The 16,174-nt window shown below is 40.6% G+C and overlaps 1 protein-coding gene across 1 annotated transcript in view; it reads right to left on the reverse strand.

Moving 5' to 3' along the window:
• The window catches only part of PLG (plasminogen), a 53,853-nt gene that overhangs the window by 19,450 nt on the left and 18,229 nt on the right, over positions 1-16,174 (reverse strand). Inside the window, exons 7-12 of the mRNA XM_032793183.1 lie at positions 13,628-13,746; positions 11,647-11,809; positions 10,514-10,644; positions 9,136-9,301; positions 3,041-3,228; positions 2,117-2,271 (exon numbers count right to left, since the gene is read on the reverse strand). Coding sequence (XP_032649074.1) covers positions 2,117-2,271; positions 3,041-3,228; positions 9,136-9,301; positions 10,514-10,644; positions 11,647-11,809; positions 13,628-13,746 — 922 coding nt within the window. The remainder of the gene's footprint in view (positions 1-2,116; positions 2,272-3,040; positions 3,229-9,135; positions 9,302-10,513; positions 10,645-11,646; positions 11,810-13,627; positions 13,747-16,174) is intronic.

The raw sequence follows: 16,174 nt of genomic DNA on the forward strand, positions 1-16,174 counted from the left end.
ATTCCCTCTCTGAGGAATACATATTTCATATCAAATTAGTGAATTATCATAGAATATCAGGGTTGGAAGGGACCTCAGGAGGTCATCTAGTCCAACCCCCTGCTCAAAGCAGGACCAATCCCCAGACAGATTTTTGCCTCAGATTCCTAAATGATCCCCTCAAAGATTGAACTCACAACCCTAGGTTTAGCAGGCTGGTGCTCAAACCACTGAGCTATCCCTCCCGCCTATGTTTGGATGCATCCATTAATCTTTCCCAAAATCAACCCCCACCCAAATGCAATGGACAGTTCTGATAAATATGCCCTAATTTCAGCTCATGAAAGAAAAGCACTTCTGCTGTAGATTAGAAACATAACAAAAACAAACAAATAGGGCCTAATCCTGCAAAAGCGTACTCATGCAAGTAGACTTTACTGGTACTTGCAGATCCATTAATATCAAGGGGACTATCAAAGCTGCCAAGATTTGGGTTTCTCCAGGTGCAGCATTTCTCATGGATGAATTAGAGTGCAGAATTCCAGCTCCAAACGTTCAGAAATCAGGAGAATTCTTTTTAACGCAATTGCTGTCAGTGTTTCTTTTGAGTTCTGAACCTTCCCCGGGGGTGTGTGGCAGTTAAAGTGTTGCCAGCGCCCCCACAGGGACTGTCCATAAATTACATAACACATTAGGGGATGGGTTGGTCCTCAATTGTGCATGTCTGTTTTGCTGTTCCAAAGGATCGTGGGTCTTGAAAAATCACCAAACAGCACGTTATGTAATTTATAGGCAACCTCAAACGTGCAAAGCACAGCTGGCCCAGCTGCAGGAGCTCTCGCTGGCTGGAATCTAGTCTACACCATCAAGCAGCTTCTGCCCGCACTCCAACATTCTAACTCTCTACCCCACTAGCCCAGCAATTGCTTAGGCACCTCCTAATTCCCACATCAGTTTTGCTGCCATACAGCCCCATATCTGCCCAAAGCCCAATAAATTATGCACTCCAGCCCCCCACATCTCCCCCTTGCTGCTCAGAGCACCTCTACTCTGACTGCAGCTCCACAGGTCCTTCATCACCCTGTTCCCATATGAGGTGTTGGAGGCTGCAGAGGGGAAGGGGGAGGGAGACAGCAGACTGACCCATTGCTCCCAGGATGGGAGGAGGGAGAGAGACTTTTTCTGCCCCCTCCTCCTGTGAAAATGGTGTCAGCTGCTCCCTTTGCCCTATCAGTTTACCTCAAAACTATCCTCAGCTCCAATGGGGAGGGAAAGTGCAGCCTGCTGCAGCCCTGCTCCACCCCAGCAGGCAGGGAAGTGGGGCAGGCACCCAATCAGAGGGAATTTATCCCCCAGTGGGATTTGGGGACTGGAATTTCTCACATCATTGGGAGTCTGGGTCCAGCGGAGGCCAAAACCACATTACTGAAGATGAAACGGAGGAAACTGGCAATGCTAAGAGTGCCCCATGTGTCCCACACACACTCTGCCACAAGCTATGGCAGGGGTAGGACATGGAACCACACAAAACTCTGCAGCTGTTGGGTGCAAGGGGGAGTGTCAGGGTAGCTGGAGGGATGCCGGGGTAGGCAGGAGCGCCGGCAGCCTTTTTGGCGCTCTAGGCGGCAGAACATCCTGCCCCCAAAATGGTGCCCCTGACAGAGGCGGCGGAAGGTTCCACCCCCGAAATACCGATGATGACTGTGGCAGCTGGATGTTTGGCCATCGCGGTCACCGCCCCCTAAATGTCAGCGTCCTAGGTGACTGCCTAGGTCGCCTAATGGGTTGTGCTGGCCCTGGGGGTAGGAGGGTGGCTGTGGGGTGGCTGTGTCCTCGGATGGGCCATAGGTGCTGTCTAGAGGGGTGTTTGAGGAGTGTGCTGTGGCTGGAGAAGCCTGGAACCAGTCTTGTGTCCCCCCCTTCTACCACAAACTGCTCCCACAAACTGCTGCTTCCAGCAGGGGAGGCTACCTGCAGATCTGTTCACTTGAATAAGAGTTTTTACATGATCAGGTTCTTAGTTTGTCCTGAGAAAAGTAAATTAAAGTAAGAAGAGTTCTTCAGTGTTTCACAAATATGTCAGAGTGGAAAGAGTGACTGCTCAACAGCAGGAAGCATTGTCAGAACCGCTGCTTACGTTTTTCTCCAGCCCTGCCCGGGGATGAGTCACTGGTGTGAAATAATCATGGCTGTGAGGTTTCTGCGAACTCCAAGCTTGACAAGTCTTGCCACTCACAGTGGTTGCTATTGTACCACGATAGTCTAGACCGTTGCCAACTACACAGTCTGCAACTAGGAAAGAAAACAAGAGAGAGTGATTCTTTGCTATGTATCACTGGGCCAAATTCAGAGGTTATGTACTTTTGGTACTTACATGCCCTGTGGTGTAGCAGAAAAAGAAACTAGCAGGATGGTATAAGATAGAGTAGGCTAGGATATTGCTGGAGATGGGCAAAATACTGATAATGAAAATGTTGTTTGTTTTTTGTCAAAATGTGTGTTGGGAATTCACAAAATGTGTGAATTTAGAGCAATTTTTATGAAATTCCAATTTTATTTCATAAAATATCAGGCCAAATATCTTCTACAATTGAATTAGGAAAACACAATTGAAAAAGCTCCCATTACACCAGTTCCTTGCTTGGCTGGTCTCACCAGGGCACTCAGGAGAGTTTCAGAGTTAAAAATTAATGAAGATGAATGGGGCAGCTCACACTTCTCTGAGCTCCAGTTTCAGGCTCTCTGAAAATGTACGCAGATATCATGCATCACTTACACTGGGACCACATCTTGAAACTTTTCCTGGCAGCCCTGAGTGTTAGAATATTTTTTAAAGGAAAGGTTAGATACCTCTGACCTCACATGACTCTAGAAGTCAGGGCCTCAGGCATGTGTCTGAAGCACTAATGCATACAGGCTTGATGGTGCAAGTTGCAAAGGATTGGCTTCAATGGAACTGCTCACATGCTTAAAGTTAAATACGTACTTAAGCATTTTGATGAATGGAAGCCATATTAAATGCTATAAGACTTTGACATAATGATTATATTTTGCTGGTTACCTGTTTGGGTGGCTGTCGTTGTACGAAGGGTTGATACCATAGTTGGCCGAGGGGGCTTCGGTAAATTTATTTGTGTATTGCTACACCGCCTCAGATTGCAGTATTCCCATCTCACACTGGGATCAATGGTATAACACCACGGGGCTCTATCACCATCTGGGTTTCTGCAATAGTTCTGCCTCAAGTCCCTACAAATGTAAATACAGTGTGTTCTTATTCATGCTAAGGCACTGAAAGGGTTTACGGGAACCTCCTACAAAAACAAAGTACACATGCTGGCACTAAAGAAATTGTATATTGTGATACAGCAGGACCAGGGAGCGGTAGGAGAGTAGCAGAAGGGAAATATATAAACCCTAGGCTAATCAAGGCATGGTTCCCTGTAGACTAGGGAGGGTTGCTACAGGTTAATTGGAGCACCGGTAGTCAATTAAGGTCCTGTCAGGAACCTAATAAACCCCCCTGCTTCAGGCAGTCACGGGGTGTGAGGAAGGAGAGAGGACTGGAGTTTGGAGGTGTGTTGCTGAGACTTGAAAGACCAGAGAACTGGAGGAAGGGAGACCTTGCCTCAGGGACAAGGACTGAGGGAAACCCTACCCAAGGGGAAGAGGGTAAGAAACATGCAGGGGTTGAGAGGGGCTGGGGCTCAGAGTGAGGAGCAAACCTGGATCCCTCCCCTGCTTCCTTCCGCTACCACCTTCCTGGGCCACTAACAGGGCCTTTGGTACCCCAAGAGCAGGGCAAAGGGCGACATCTTAGCCCTCCGCCAAGAAAAGCGCAGGACCCACCATACCAACATTGGCCATTTTGTCACAATATATTTATTTAACATATATAGCAGAAATTCTATTGCCATCATGTGGCTATTATGGCTATTATATCAGCAGAGGGCTGAAGTTCATATTGACATCACAACTGGTAACATGATCCTTTATTTACGCATGAGGAAACATAAAACAATATTTGCAGAATTTTAGCCAAAAGCTGTGCCAATATTATGATTTGCTGAATAATGACTGGTGTCATAATATTATTTTTAAAAAAGACAAATGTATACAATTGTAGAACAGTATGCAATTATTAACTGGTGATATTGTGAAAATTGTGGATTCCATAATATTAGGCTTCCAATGTAATTTTAACAGCAGGAGCCCCACCATGCAAGAGCCTTGGCTGCTGCACCCCACTCTCTGCCCTGGACCCCTGCTCTCAGCTCTGGGTGGCTGACAGTGGAAAAATCACGGAACAGAAATAATGGACTTTATTACCACAAATAATAAGGTCCATTATTACTTTTCTGCAATTTTCCATGGCTTGCCTGCAACTCAGCCACAATTTTTTGACAATCATCCTGCAATTCAAGTAGGGCCTTAGCAACTATGTATTAATAAATATTCAAACAGATCCAGAACTTTTGGTGGAGGGGAAGGGGGAAGTTGCCTTTAGAAAACAAAATGAAGGATTTTTTAAAATAAAAATTAAGAAAATACCAGGTCCTTCCCTCGAAGTTCTTATGGTCTAAGGCCCAGCAAACACTTTTTTGCATGTGAATAACTTTGTGTAAGAATAGTCCCACTGAATTTATTGGGACAACTCCCATGCATAAGCGTTTGCAGTGTTGGGGCATAAAATAGAGATACTTAAAAGAATATGAAGGAGGACAAAATGGATATGGAAAAGAGGGATGAGGGTTAGATGAGAACAATGTGGGACATATAATATGTAGTTTGCTAGTCATATAAATTCTGGTATATTTAATCAGAGACTGAGGTGCAGCAAGAGAAGAGAAGCAGATAGCACAGGAATGGAGGACATTGCGGAAAGTAAGGCCACAGAAATGGATATTGAGTAGGTATTTGAAAGAGGAGAAGAGAGATGGGTGGTGCACTGAAGAAAAGGATGTATTTCCAGGCACAGGTAGTAGCATGAAAAATGGCACCAGAGGCCAGACTTGGAGGAGGAGGAGGCAAAAGGAGCAACCAGTTGGTCAAAGTGCAGATGACAAGATGGGGTGGAATAGGTGAGATGACATGTAAGCAGGGTTTCAACTTCCGTTGAAAGTGACAGGAACTCCATGAAAGGACTTGAGAAGACAGTAACATGGTTAGAGAGCTGTGACAGGATTATTTAAGCTTCTTTATTTTGGACAGACTAAAGAAGGCAGAAGTAAGTGAGTGTTAAGAAGGCCTGTGAGTAGCTATTTACATTGATCTCACCAACCTTCATTCTAATTTATCAATCCAAGATGGGTTTCCTAGTTATTTATTTTCTATGCATAACACAGAGCGGCATATTTTAGATGCCTATACACAAATGCAAGGAGTATGGGGAATAAACAGAATAACTGAAGTGTTAGTACATAAAGTAAATTATGACTTAACCGGCAACAGAGATTTTGTAGCACAAGTCTCATGACTGGAATATTTGTACAGACCGGAAGAGAAGCTAAAATAAAAAGGGAGGAGGGGTTGCATTATACATCCATAATATATACACTTGTTCTGGGGTCCAGATGGAAGTAAGAGCCAGACCAATGGAAAGTCTCTGAGTAAAAGTAAAAGGGGAAACATAAGGGTGATGTCATGGTAGAGGTCTACTACAGTCTACTGAATCAGAAAGAGGAGGAGGCATTTCTGGAACAAAAAACAGAATTTCCAAAACACAAGAACTGGTAGTAATGGGGGACTTTAATTACCCAGACATCTATTGGATCTAGATTTTCAGTAAGTTCTTGATATGTGTCAGGGACAACCTTTTATTTCAGAAAGTTGAGGAAGTACCCATGAGAACAGCCATTTTAGATTTGATTCTGACCAACAGAGATAAATTAATAGTGAATCTGAAGGCAGAAGGCAACTTGGGTGTAAGTGATTAAGAAGCGATAGATTTCATGATTATTATAAGGAAGGGAAGGAGTGAGAGAAGCAGAATAAGAACAATGGACTTTAAAAAAAGCAAACTTTAGTGAACTCCGAAAACTGGTAGGTAATGTCCCAGGGAAGAAAATCTAAAGGAAAAAGGAGTTCAGGAGAGCTCGCAGTTTCTCAAGAAGACAATATTAAAGGCAAAGCAGCAAACTATCATGATGAAAAAGAAAGACAGGAAGAATAGCAAGAGGCCAATATGACTCCATCAGGAGCTCTTTAATGACCTGAAAAATCAAAAAGGAATCCTAGAAAAAGTGGAAACATGACCAAATTTCTAAGGAGGAGAGCAAAGAATAGCATAAGCATGTAGAGACAAAAATCAGAAAGGCTATGGCACCAAATGAGTTATATCTAGCAAGGGACATAAAAGGCAATAAGAAGAGGTTCTCTAAATACATTAGGAACAGGAGAAAGATTAAGGGAAGTGTAGGTGCACTACCTAGTGGGAAAGAAAAGCTAATAACTGATGACATCAAGAAAGCTGAAGTATTTAATGTCCATTTTGCTTCAGGCTTCACTAAAAAGATTAATGGTGACCTGCTACACAACACAATTAATATTAACAACAAGGAGCAAGCCAAAATTGGGAAAGAACAGTCTAAAGACTATTTAAATAAGTTAGATGTATTCAAGTCAGCAAGGCCTGATGAAATTCATTCTAGTGTACTTCAACAGCTAGCTGAAGCAATCTTGGAACCATTGGCAATTATCTTTGAGAACTCCTGGAAGATGTGTGAGGTCCCAGAGGATTGGAGAGGGGCAAACATAGTACCTATTTTTGAAAAGGGGAACAAAGAGGACATAGGATATTATTGATCAGTCAGTCTAACATTGATACCTAGAAAAGTACTGGAAAAAATTATTGAACAATCAGTTTGTCAACATCTAGCAGACAATAGGGTTATAAAGAACAGTCAACATGGATTTGTCACGAACAAATCAGGTCAAACCAAACTAATTACCTTCCTTGACAGGGTTACTGACCTAGTGGATATGGGCGGGGGCAGTAGATGTGATGTATGATTTTCATAAGTCTTTTGACACAGTCCCATAGGACATTCTCATAAGAAAATGAGGGAAATGAGGTCTAAATAAAATTATTATAAGATGGGTGCAGAACTGATAGAGAAACTTTACTCAATGAGTAGGTTTGCTACTCAACGGTTTGCTATTAAACTGTGAGAGCACATTTAATGGGGTCCTACAGGGATCAGTCCTGGGTCTGGTACTACACAATATTTTCATTAATGACTTGGATAATGGAGTGGAGAATATGCTTATAAAATCTGCAGACAGCACTAAACTGGGTGGGTTTTACAAGCACTTTGAAGGACAGGATTAGAATTCAAAATGACCTTGACAAATTAGAGAATTTGTCTGAAATCAACTAGATGAAATTCAATAAAAACAAGTGCAAAGTACTTCATTTAGGAAGCAAAAATGCACAACTACAAAATGGGGAATAACTGGCTAGGAGGTAGTACTGCTGAAAAGGTTTGAGGGTGATAGCGGATCACAAATTGAATATGAGACAACAATATGATGTAGTTATAAAAAAGGCTAATATAATATATAACTGTTCCCAGAGAGTAGTTATCAGTGGATCACAGTCAAGTTGGAAGGGCATATCAAGTGGGGTCCCACAGGAACCAGTTCTGGATCTAGTTCCATTCAATATCTTTATCAGTGATTTAGATAATGGCATAGAGAGCACTACACTTATAACATTTGTGGACAATACCAAGCTAAGAGGGGCTGCAAGTGCTTTGGAAGACAGGATTAAAATTCAAAATGATCTGGACAAACTGGAGAAATGATCTGAAGCAAATAGGATGAAATTCAATATGAACAAATGCAATGCACTCCACTTAGGAAGGAACAATCAGTTGCACATATACGAAATAGGAAATGACTGCCTAGGAAGGAGTACTGCGGAAAGGGATCTGGGGGCCATAGTGGATAACAAGCTAAATATGAGTCAACAATGTAACATTGTTGCAAAAAAAAAAAAAAGCAAACATCATTCTGGGATGTATTAGCAGGAGTGTTACAAGCAAGACACGAGAAGTAATTGTTCTGCTCTACTCCACATTGATTAGACCTCAGTTGGAGTAGTGTGTCCAATTCTGGGCACCACATTTCAGGAATGATGTGGACAAATTGGAGAACATCCAGAGAAGAGCAACAAAAATGATTAAAGGTCTAGAAAACATGACCTATGAGGGAAGATTGAAAAAACTGGGTTTGTTTAGTCTGGAGACAAGAAGACTGAGAGATGATAACAGTTTTCAAGTACATAAAAGGCTGTTGCAAGGAAGAGGGCAATAAATTGTTCTTCTTAACTGCTGAGGATAGGACAAGAAGCAGTGGGCTTAAATTGTAGCAAGGGAGGTTTAAGTTGAACATTAGGAAAAACTTCTTAACTGTCGGGGGGGTTAAGCACTGTATATAATATTCCCAACCCCCATCTCCTAATTATGACTACAGCAGTCACAAAATACATATAACTTAGCAATACTAAATACTATATATATTCCTGACCAGTCTGTATTGCAACATTATTTGTGTCCGTAAGTAATTTCCATTTTCTTAGATTCTCCCTGTGTTCTGTCCCTGTCAGATTCTCAAACACATAACACAGTGCATATTTCTATGACCTACAGTGTGGATCTGATGGCAGAATTTGGCCATAAGTCTGATTCTTATAATATTTATGACAACTCTTAATTTCTTTAAGGGCAATTTAAAAAGACACTATACTTACTTTTAGCTCAGAATTTAAATGTTGTGAAAACAAGCTTTTTTAAAATTTTTGACCCATAAAAATGTTTCAGTGTTTTAAAAAATGAGAGATGTTATTTTAAATGAAATGCATCTTCTTACAGTTTTTGAAACCACTGCAGTATTAAGATCCTGAAAATGAAGCTGGCTTAGCTGATTTTCATTGTTCAAGTGGGAGAAACTAAAACAATTAAACAAAGAGCTAAAATAGCAACTGAATTGGATTTTAAAATTCTCTCTCTCAAGGCACTCTTAGTAAATTGGTAAAGAAATTTGTTTGCAGTGTGAATTTTAACTTGATTGTGTCCCTTTAAGTGGATGGTACAATTAATAGATTTCTGGACAATGCCTATGTTGATTTTGTGATAGTGGTTGAAGTAAACATACGCATTTGGATATTCCGCTGGGGTTCTTGTGTGTTTATGTGGAGACATTGATCTCCATACTTGGCATTTCTTTCCTGAGATAGTCAATGAAGTTGTGCCACGGTATGACCGGCCAGTGCCTTGAAAGCAATCCTCAATGACTGGATTCTGTTGAATCACAAGTGCATCTGTAATGAACAATAAAAAACAGTGCTTGAAAAGTGAATTTTACTTTGATAAATGAGCACAGAAAAACAAAAATAAACAAATAAAAACAATAAACAAACAAGTCAGAGAGATTAGCCTGTCACAGATACCTTATGACAAGATCTCATTTAGAAGGGGCATTTCTGAGGATGTATGGAAGATTTTAATGAGTTACGTTCATGAGTCAGATGCTGTTCCTTAGATGTAATCTCAATTTCAATTTTGTGTTTATGATCCTACTTGTATTAGAGAATCACAAAGTTCAGAATGTGGATCCAAAGTTGTGGTTTTGTATCAGATGTACTTCTAATAGTTGGATTGACCTTGCATTGGGTGATTTCCCTTTGTTTGTACTGAAGTAGGTTGGGGTTGTTAGTTAGGATATGTAACAAGTGGAAGTGTTTGGTTGCATTTTTCAAGGGTTGGAGTTTGGAGGCTGATGTTTTCTCTTACATTATTGCAGCTTCTATTGATTTGTTATCAATGGACACATATCTGGTGTATGTAAACATACTTAATGGTGCCAAGCAATTTGGGTAACTGGGATCGTACTGTACTTGTATCATTTGAGCCAAAAATTTTCTTACCAAAAAAATGGAGTTTTGTCCAAAACAATGACATTTCTCTGTTAAAAATTATTTTTAACCATTTTTTAAAACAATTGCAATGAGAAATTTTAAAACAAAAGGAAATTTTCATTTCAGTTTTCAAAAATTGAATATTTATTGAATTTTTAATTACTATGTTTTTCTGCTTTATCTACATTTTTTTCTTCCTTGCCATTGAATGCAATCGATTAATGCTTTCTAGGGTTTTGTTTTTCTTTTTTTTCTGTTTTTAACTTTTTCCACACTTCTTAAATCTTCTCTGATGTTAGAAAAGATACTAAGTTCAAAAAGAAAAATGAAACTCCGTAAGCCCACTGCTTGGTAACTTTTCCAAAGTCGAGGCAGTCAGCAGAACAATAAGATCTAAAATCTTTCTTCCTCACACTGCACTTTCCCACCAGCCTTAAATCCAACCCTCAACAGGTTCAACCTTCCACTAATGTTCAGATGTGGTCTGCACAGTGTTCAGATCAACAAATTAATAATATGAATAAACAATAATTTATTTCCAATTGGTACAAAAAAAATGACTGTCTCTCACTATTCCTTCAACTTCCATATCACAGGTTCATTCACTCTCCTTACCAGTGTTTACTGCTTCTGTCCCATCACAGCTGGGTATGTTACAATATTCCCATCGTTTTGTGCTGTTGGTGGTATAACACCATGGCTTGATCTCACCATCAGGGTTTCTACAGTAGTTTTCTTCTAAAGCCCTGAAGCAAAAGCACTATGTGAAAATTAGCTTTGCATGGGAAAATGATAATGGCCAAGAACAAGCGTGTGGGGAAATGTTTCCTCACCTGTTTAGGATTGTATTTATTGGTGAGTCACTACTGCAGCAAAATGTTGCTCAGTAATTACATTTATCCGTAATAAGGCAAATTACTGTAATGCATTATTGTTGTGAGTCTGGACAGCATTCTAGGTAAGAGAGATCCACATTCTAAGACTATGAGCAGCATTTCTGATGCTTATGTAACCCCAAGTGACTATTACAGGTTCCCCTCTATGTTGATCCACAGAGTATATGAGTTGTTACAAACCCTTGTTTTACAGCCTTGACTGTTCAGCTCAAACTGTAGCAGCTCATGCTTTTAGCTCTGGAGGTCCCTGGTATGTTGGCCAAGATAGCAGTAATCACATTGAACTGGAGACTTAAAGCATGTGCTGCTACAGATGGAGCTTAAGAGCCAAGGCTCTATAACTGGAGACTGTAACAACTCATATCCTCTGCAGATCAGCACAGAGGAGAATCTGTAACACACGTTCACGAATGGATCACACTTGTACTTCCTTCACTTATGACAGGACACCAAGAGTAGTGCAGATAAAGCATGTTGTGGAACAGTATCATCACTGGGAAAAAACTTTTCTAACACTCTTATTCTGTGCGGAAGCACCTGGGTATGGAACACAGTAAAATATAGATGTGAGTGGGGAAAGGAAGAATAGGAAGAGCACGAATGCTGGAGAGGAAGATGCAAGTACATGAGAATGAAATGAAGAGGAGGAACATAGGAAAAATCAGAACAGGATCAAGTGAAGAAATCAAAGAAGAATAATGAGAGAGCTGAAATAATATGGAGAAAGGAGAACTTAGCAATATAGTTGGAGAAAAATTGTGCCAACCTTAATATTATGTCTACATCATCATGAAATAACTGTGTTCCTTGGTACTTCCAGCAGGCACCAAATAATGAAGAGATTTTACATACTTGCAGGGATAGCTCTCCGGAGTCCTGGCATGTTTGTGAGGAAACTGAGCACTCCAACGTTGACAAGTGTTTCCTGACATAGTGACACCTATCTTGCCTCGATAATCCTCTCCATTTCCTGAAAGGCACTGACGTCCTGGGCCAGAAGGTGGTGGTGATGTAGCTATACCAGAAAAGGAAATGAATATAAACAATGCCTTCAAGATATGTAAGCTTAACTTTACATAACTCAGCTTAACTTTGCATAATGTGGAACATGCACTTTTTTGTTTCTATACTGGTGAGGTTTCCGAAGGATATGGCAAGACATAAGCCAAAACACAGAGAAAACAGCCAGATACTCCTTCTTGACTCTTCTGACTTAGATTTTAAGTTGCCATAAAATTTTCAAAAGAAATTAAACTTTCCAAACAGTGAATTCTATCCTATGCTGAACCCTCTGAAACATCTGGCAACAACATGACCATATTTAAACCATCCATCCTTTCCTCCAGCCTAGCTGTCTCACCACGATGGAGGTGAGAAAAGTGAGCTGAGGGAGGATGGCTAGGTGAGTCTGAGAGGTAGGATGGAAGAGCAGAGATTGTCAGGACAGGAGGTAGTGAGGATGAGGCCATGTGAGATGTTGTAAAGAGAAGCATCACAGCAGGGAATGGGGCCTTTGGAGCTAAAACAGAAATCTGAAAGGGGAAGATCTAATGGGAAGAGCAAGTCTTAGAACAAGGAGCCTGAGATGGTCTAGCAGCAGAAAGAGATTGCTGAAGAATGGAAGATGGTTAGAACAACTCAGGTACTTATGCAATAAGCATTAAGAAAGACAAGTGTCTATTAGCCACAGCCCACAAGTATTCCAAGGAGAACCAGAGCACTGGTTCAGCAGAAAGGCATAAAGGAGATACCATTGGGCTCTGAGTCCACATTTATTTATTTGGTCTTTTTAACTTCAAGATGAAAATGAAAATGCATTTTGACTGTACATATAATTTCCTGATGGCAGAATAAAAGATTCTAAAAGGTCAACATATTCCATAAAACTAGTTAAAATTCTAAACTCAGTATCAGTGATCTTACAGTTTCTCAACCCATTTCTTACTTTAGAGAAACCTGTCAAATATTCACCCTCCATCAATAAATAGGTGTTTTAATTGATCTCTATCCAGCAAATACATGATTCTTCATAAAGCAGTGAGAAAAGCGTATACTTGAGAAGACTAGGACTGGTGACATAAATATAAGCCTGATCCTCAAAGTGTAATTCTGGTCTAAAAATGGCATTGTGGTGCGCCATATTTATTGTCTTTGTGATTTGCATGTCAAATGTGCTCAATTTAATGGATTTTTTTTAACTGCTAGCCCTGAGCTCAGAGGTTTTGTCTTCACTAGGAAAAAAAAATGTGTTCTTAACTTGAGTTAGCTAACATAGGATAAAATCCTAGTGATGACAACACAGTTTGTAGTTTTCACATGAGTTAACAGGCCAAGGTAAATCCTAGGCTTCCCCATAGTTTCCTTGATCTGCAAACAATTGTGAAAACTACATACTTCCTTGACTCACTAGGATTTTACCTTCAGTTAGTTAACTTGAGTTTAAAGAAAAACACCTTTTTTCCCTAGTGAAGATGCAGCCTGAGAGTCAATCTGAGTTATTTCCCTCTAGTGCTATCATCAGTAATAACATTTCTTCAGGGCAAATTTGAGTTTCAGAGACAACTGTGCAAATTATATACTCAATAAAACCTATGTAGCCCCATCACTCTTAATGCACTTACACAGGTTTAAATGATTGGAACTTAGTAAATGATTCTATTAATGATGCACCTTCCCTGGAACAGAAGGCTCTTCTTGGGATATTTGTTCATGGATTCCACCCTCCAACCTCATCCCCAATTTTTCCCTACATTTTGGTTCTAGGGTCTACCTGTTGCAACTCCCTACAGCGATAGCTAACTTGGGTTCCACAATCTCCGTAAGTAACACTTACTGCAACGTGGAATGTTACAAAATTCCCAGCGTTTCGTGGGGTTGGTAGTGAAACACCAGGGCCGAGGCTCACCATCAGGATTACGGCAGTAATTCATCCTCAGATTCTTCTCTGGAAAGCTGAAAATTAGAAGTTTGAATTAAGAATCTAATTCACTAATGGCTGATGGTATGAATTGCCCCTCGTGTGGCACAATGGGCTTTTTGGGCACTCAGATACTGGGCTCGGAGTGAGATATAAATTACATAAGAAAAACTATATTAAAAGAACAGTAAGGTTGCAAAGTCAACACTCAAAGTTAGGAAATGCTGGAATTAAAGTTACCTGTGCAACCTCCATTTGGGCCCCTTGTTCATAAGCACTATGGTAGTTCTGCCTACCGTCATGCAGTAAGCCTGTGGCAGACCAGCAATAAGAGTCCCAGTCCAGTGTCTTACTCATAAGAGAAATAGAACATCTTTTCTCTTCTTGCAACCCACAGCCTCATCCACTGTCTTTCTGTGCACCGGATGAGACAGGGGTCTTGTACAGCAACTGGCATGTGATAATTCAATTAAATACTGTACCATGAGGCAGAACATCCTTAAACTTATGTATGTGTTTAACAGCTTTGCTGGACTGGAGCCTAAAGGAATTACTAGACCCTTCTCTAACAGTGAGTTGTTTTAAAAAGGAGATATTGCTTTGTTTGTCCAGTTTCCTAAGTAGCTTGCCTCTATGCAATGTATCATCCTACGAAACTTTAAAAATCTGAATACATTTTCTGTAAAGTGAAATTGCCCACGTGCGCCACTGTGTTGTTCCCTGCTCTCAGTGACCTATGTCTAGTTTTCCATTTTCATTTTCCTCTCAACATTTTGGACTAGCTGGTGTGATTAGCTCTTCTTGATTGCACATGTGTAGGAGAAGGTGCAGGACGCTTTCCTCCCAGCCGACTGCTCAGAGTCTAGACATAATCACCATCTCTCTATTCCCTGAACACAAACACCTTTCAAGGTCAGCAGAGACAGTGATGGTGAAGGAGGTTGGGGTGAAGAGAACTGGTTTAGCATGAGGAAGGAAAGAAGAGAAAAGAGAAAAAAGAAATGAAGCATTTGCCCCAGGGGATCAAACCTTTGCTCTGTGTAGGCCTGTACCAAGCTCAGTTCTTCAGAGGAAGGGAATTCCAAAACCACCACCTATGATAACCTTGCCACCCAGCCAATGTGTTCAGTGCTGTGACAATGGGGGAGATATTCCTTCTGGCAGATCATCTTAAAGCTATGAAGCATACAAATCTATTTCTCTGGTTTCCATTTTTTTAAGATCTCATAGCAGAAAACTTTCATGGTACCTCATCTTTCTTCTGATATTCTGTAAGCTCGTCTGTTTCAATATGTGTTGATTCGAGACTGTCTTTAAGAAAAGGGGGAGGGTTATTTTAAAATATTACTGTCTTTCAGATTCAACCTCCTACTTGTTCATTCTGATTCATAAGACAAGAATGAAGGGCCATCTGAGGAGGTTTCATGTCACCAGCTGTTACGTTCTATATATCAACTGAGAGTGGCGAGCGCTAAAAAGATCTTAAACGTTTCAGATAAACATGGCCAAGCATTCAAGTTTTGCAAGGTGGTTATTAGGGGTTTTACGAATGGCAGCATGGTCTAATGGATAAGGCACTGGCCTGAGAGTTGAGACCTGGGTTCTACTTCTGCTCTGCTACTGAGCTGTTATGTAACCTTGGGCAAGCCACTCAGGACCTGATAGTCAGAGGTGCTCAGCCCTAACAACTCCAGATATTGGACTCTGGATGTCAAGAATCTCTGCCCTTATATTATTGGTTTTGTTTCTTTGGTTGTTTTGCTATTTATTGATATTGTTGTAGCACCTAGGAACCTTAGTAATGGACCAGGACCCCAACATGCTAGGTGCTGCACAAAGCATGTCCCAAGGACCTTACAATTTACATACAGTATAAGATGAGACAATAAGTGGAAAGAGACAGGCAGGGGGAGCACAATAAAACAATGAGACATTTAAAAAAACTCTTGTGTCTCAGTTTTCCTATCTGTAAAATGAGGACTATGATGCTTAGCAATGTAAAGTAATTTGAGATGAAAACTTGTATGTACGTGTTAGGTATTATTAATTATTATCAGAACCAAACCTCAGAACCTTCTGAGGTTCTTCTGTCGCTACCATTTTCCCTAGCTTGAATTTCTGATAACTTGGAGTTGCTTCCAAAGAAACAGAAAGAAAAGAGAGGAGGGATGATTTACCTTCTTCCATTGCACTGAGACGTAACAGATCAGCCTTTTTGTTGCCCTGGACTGAATCAGAACTTGTTGACTCCCCAGCCCTCTCTTTTTAAGGGAAGGACATTAAAAACATAGCTCCCTTACACGTGCACACTCCCAAATGCTGCCTATGGTATTAGTATGACAAACAAGCAAAACATCAAGCACAGGGAGAGGTTGGTCACTAAAAAACATCATCAACAAAAAACATGATCAAGCATCATCAAAATGAAAATGGAAAATTACTATGAAAAACAATCTAAATATC

The sequence above is a fragment of the Chelonoidis abingdonii genome, chromosome 3 (assembly GCF_003597395.2).
Source record: "Chelonoidis abingdonii isolate Lonesome George chromosome 3, CheloAbing_2.0, whole genome shotgun sequence".
NCBI lineage: Eukaryota > Metazoa > Chordata > Testudines > Testudinidae > Chelonoidis > Chelonoidis abingdonii.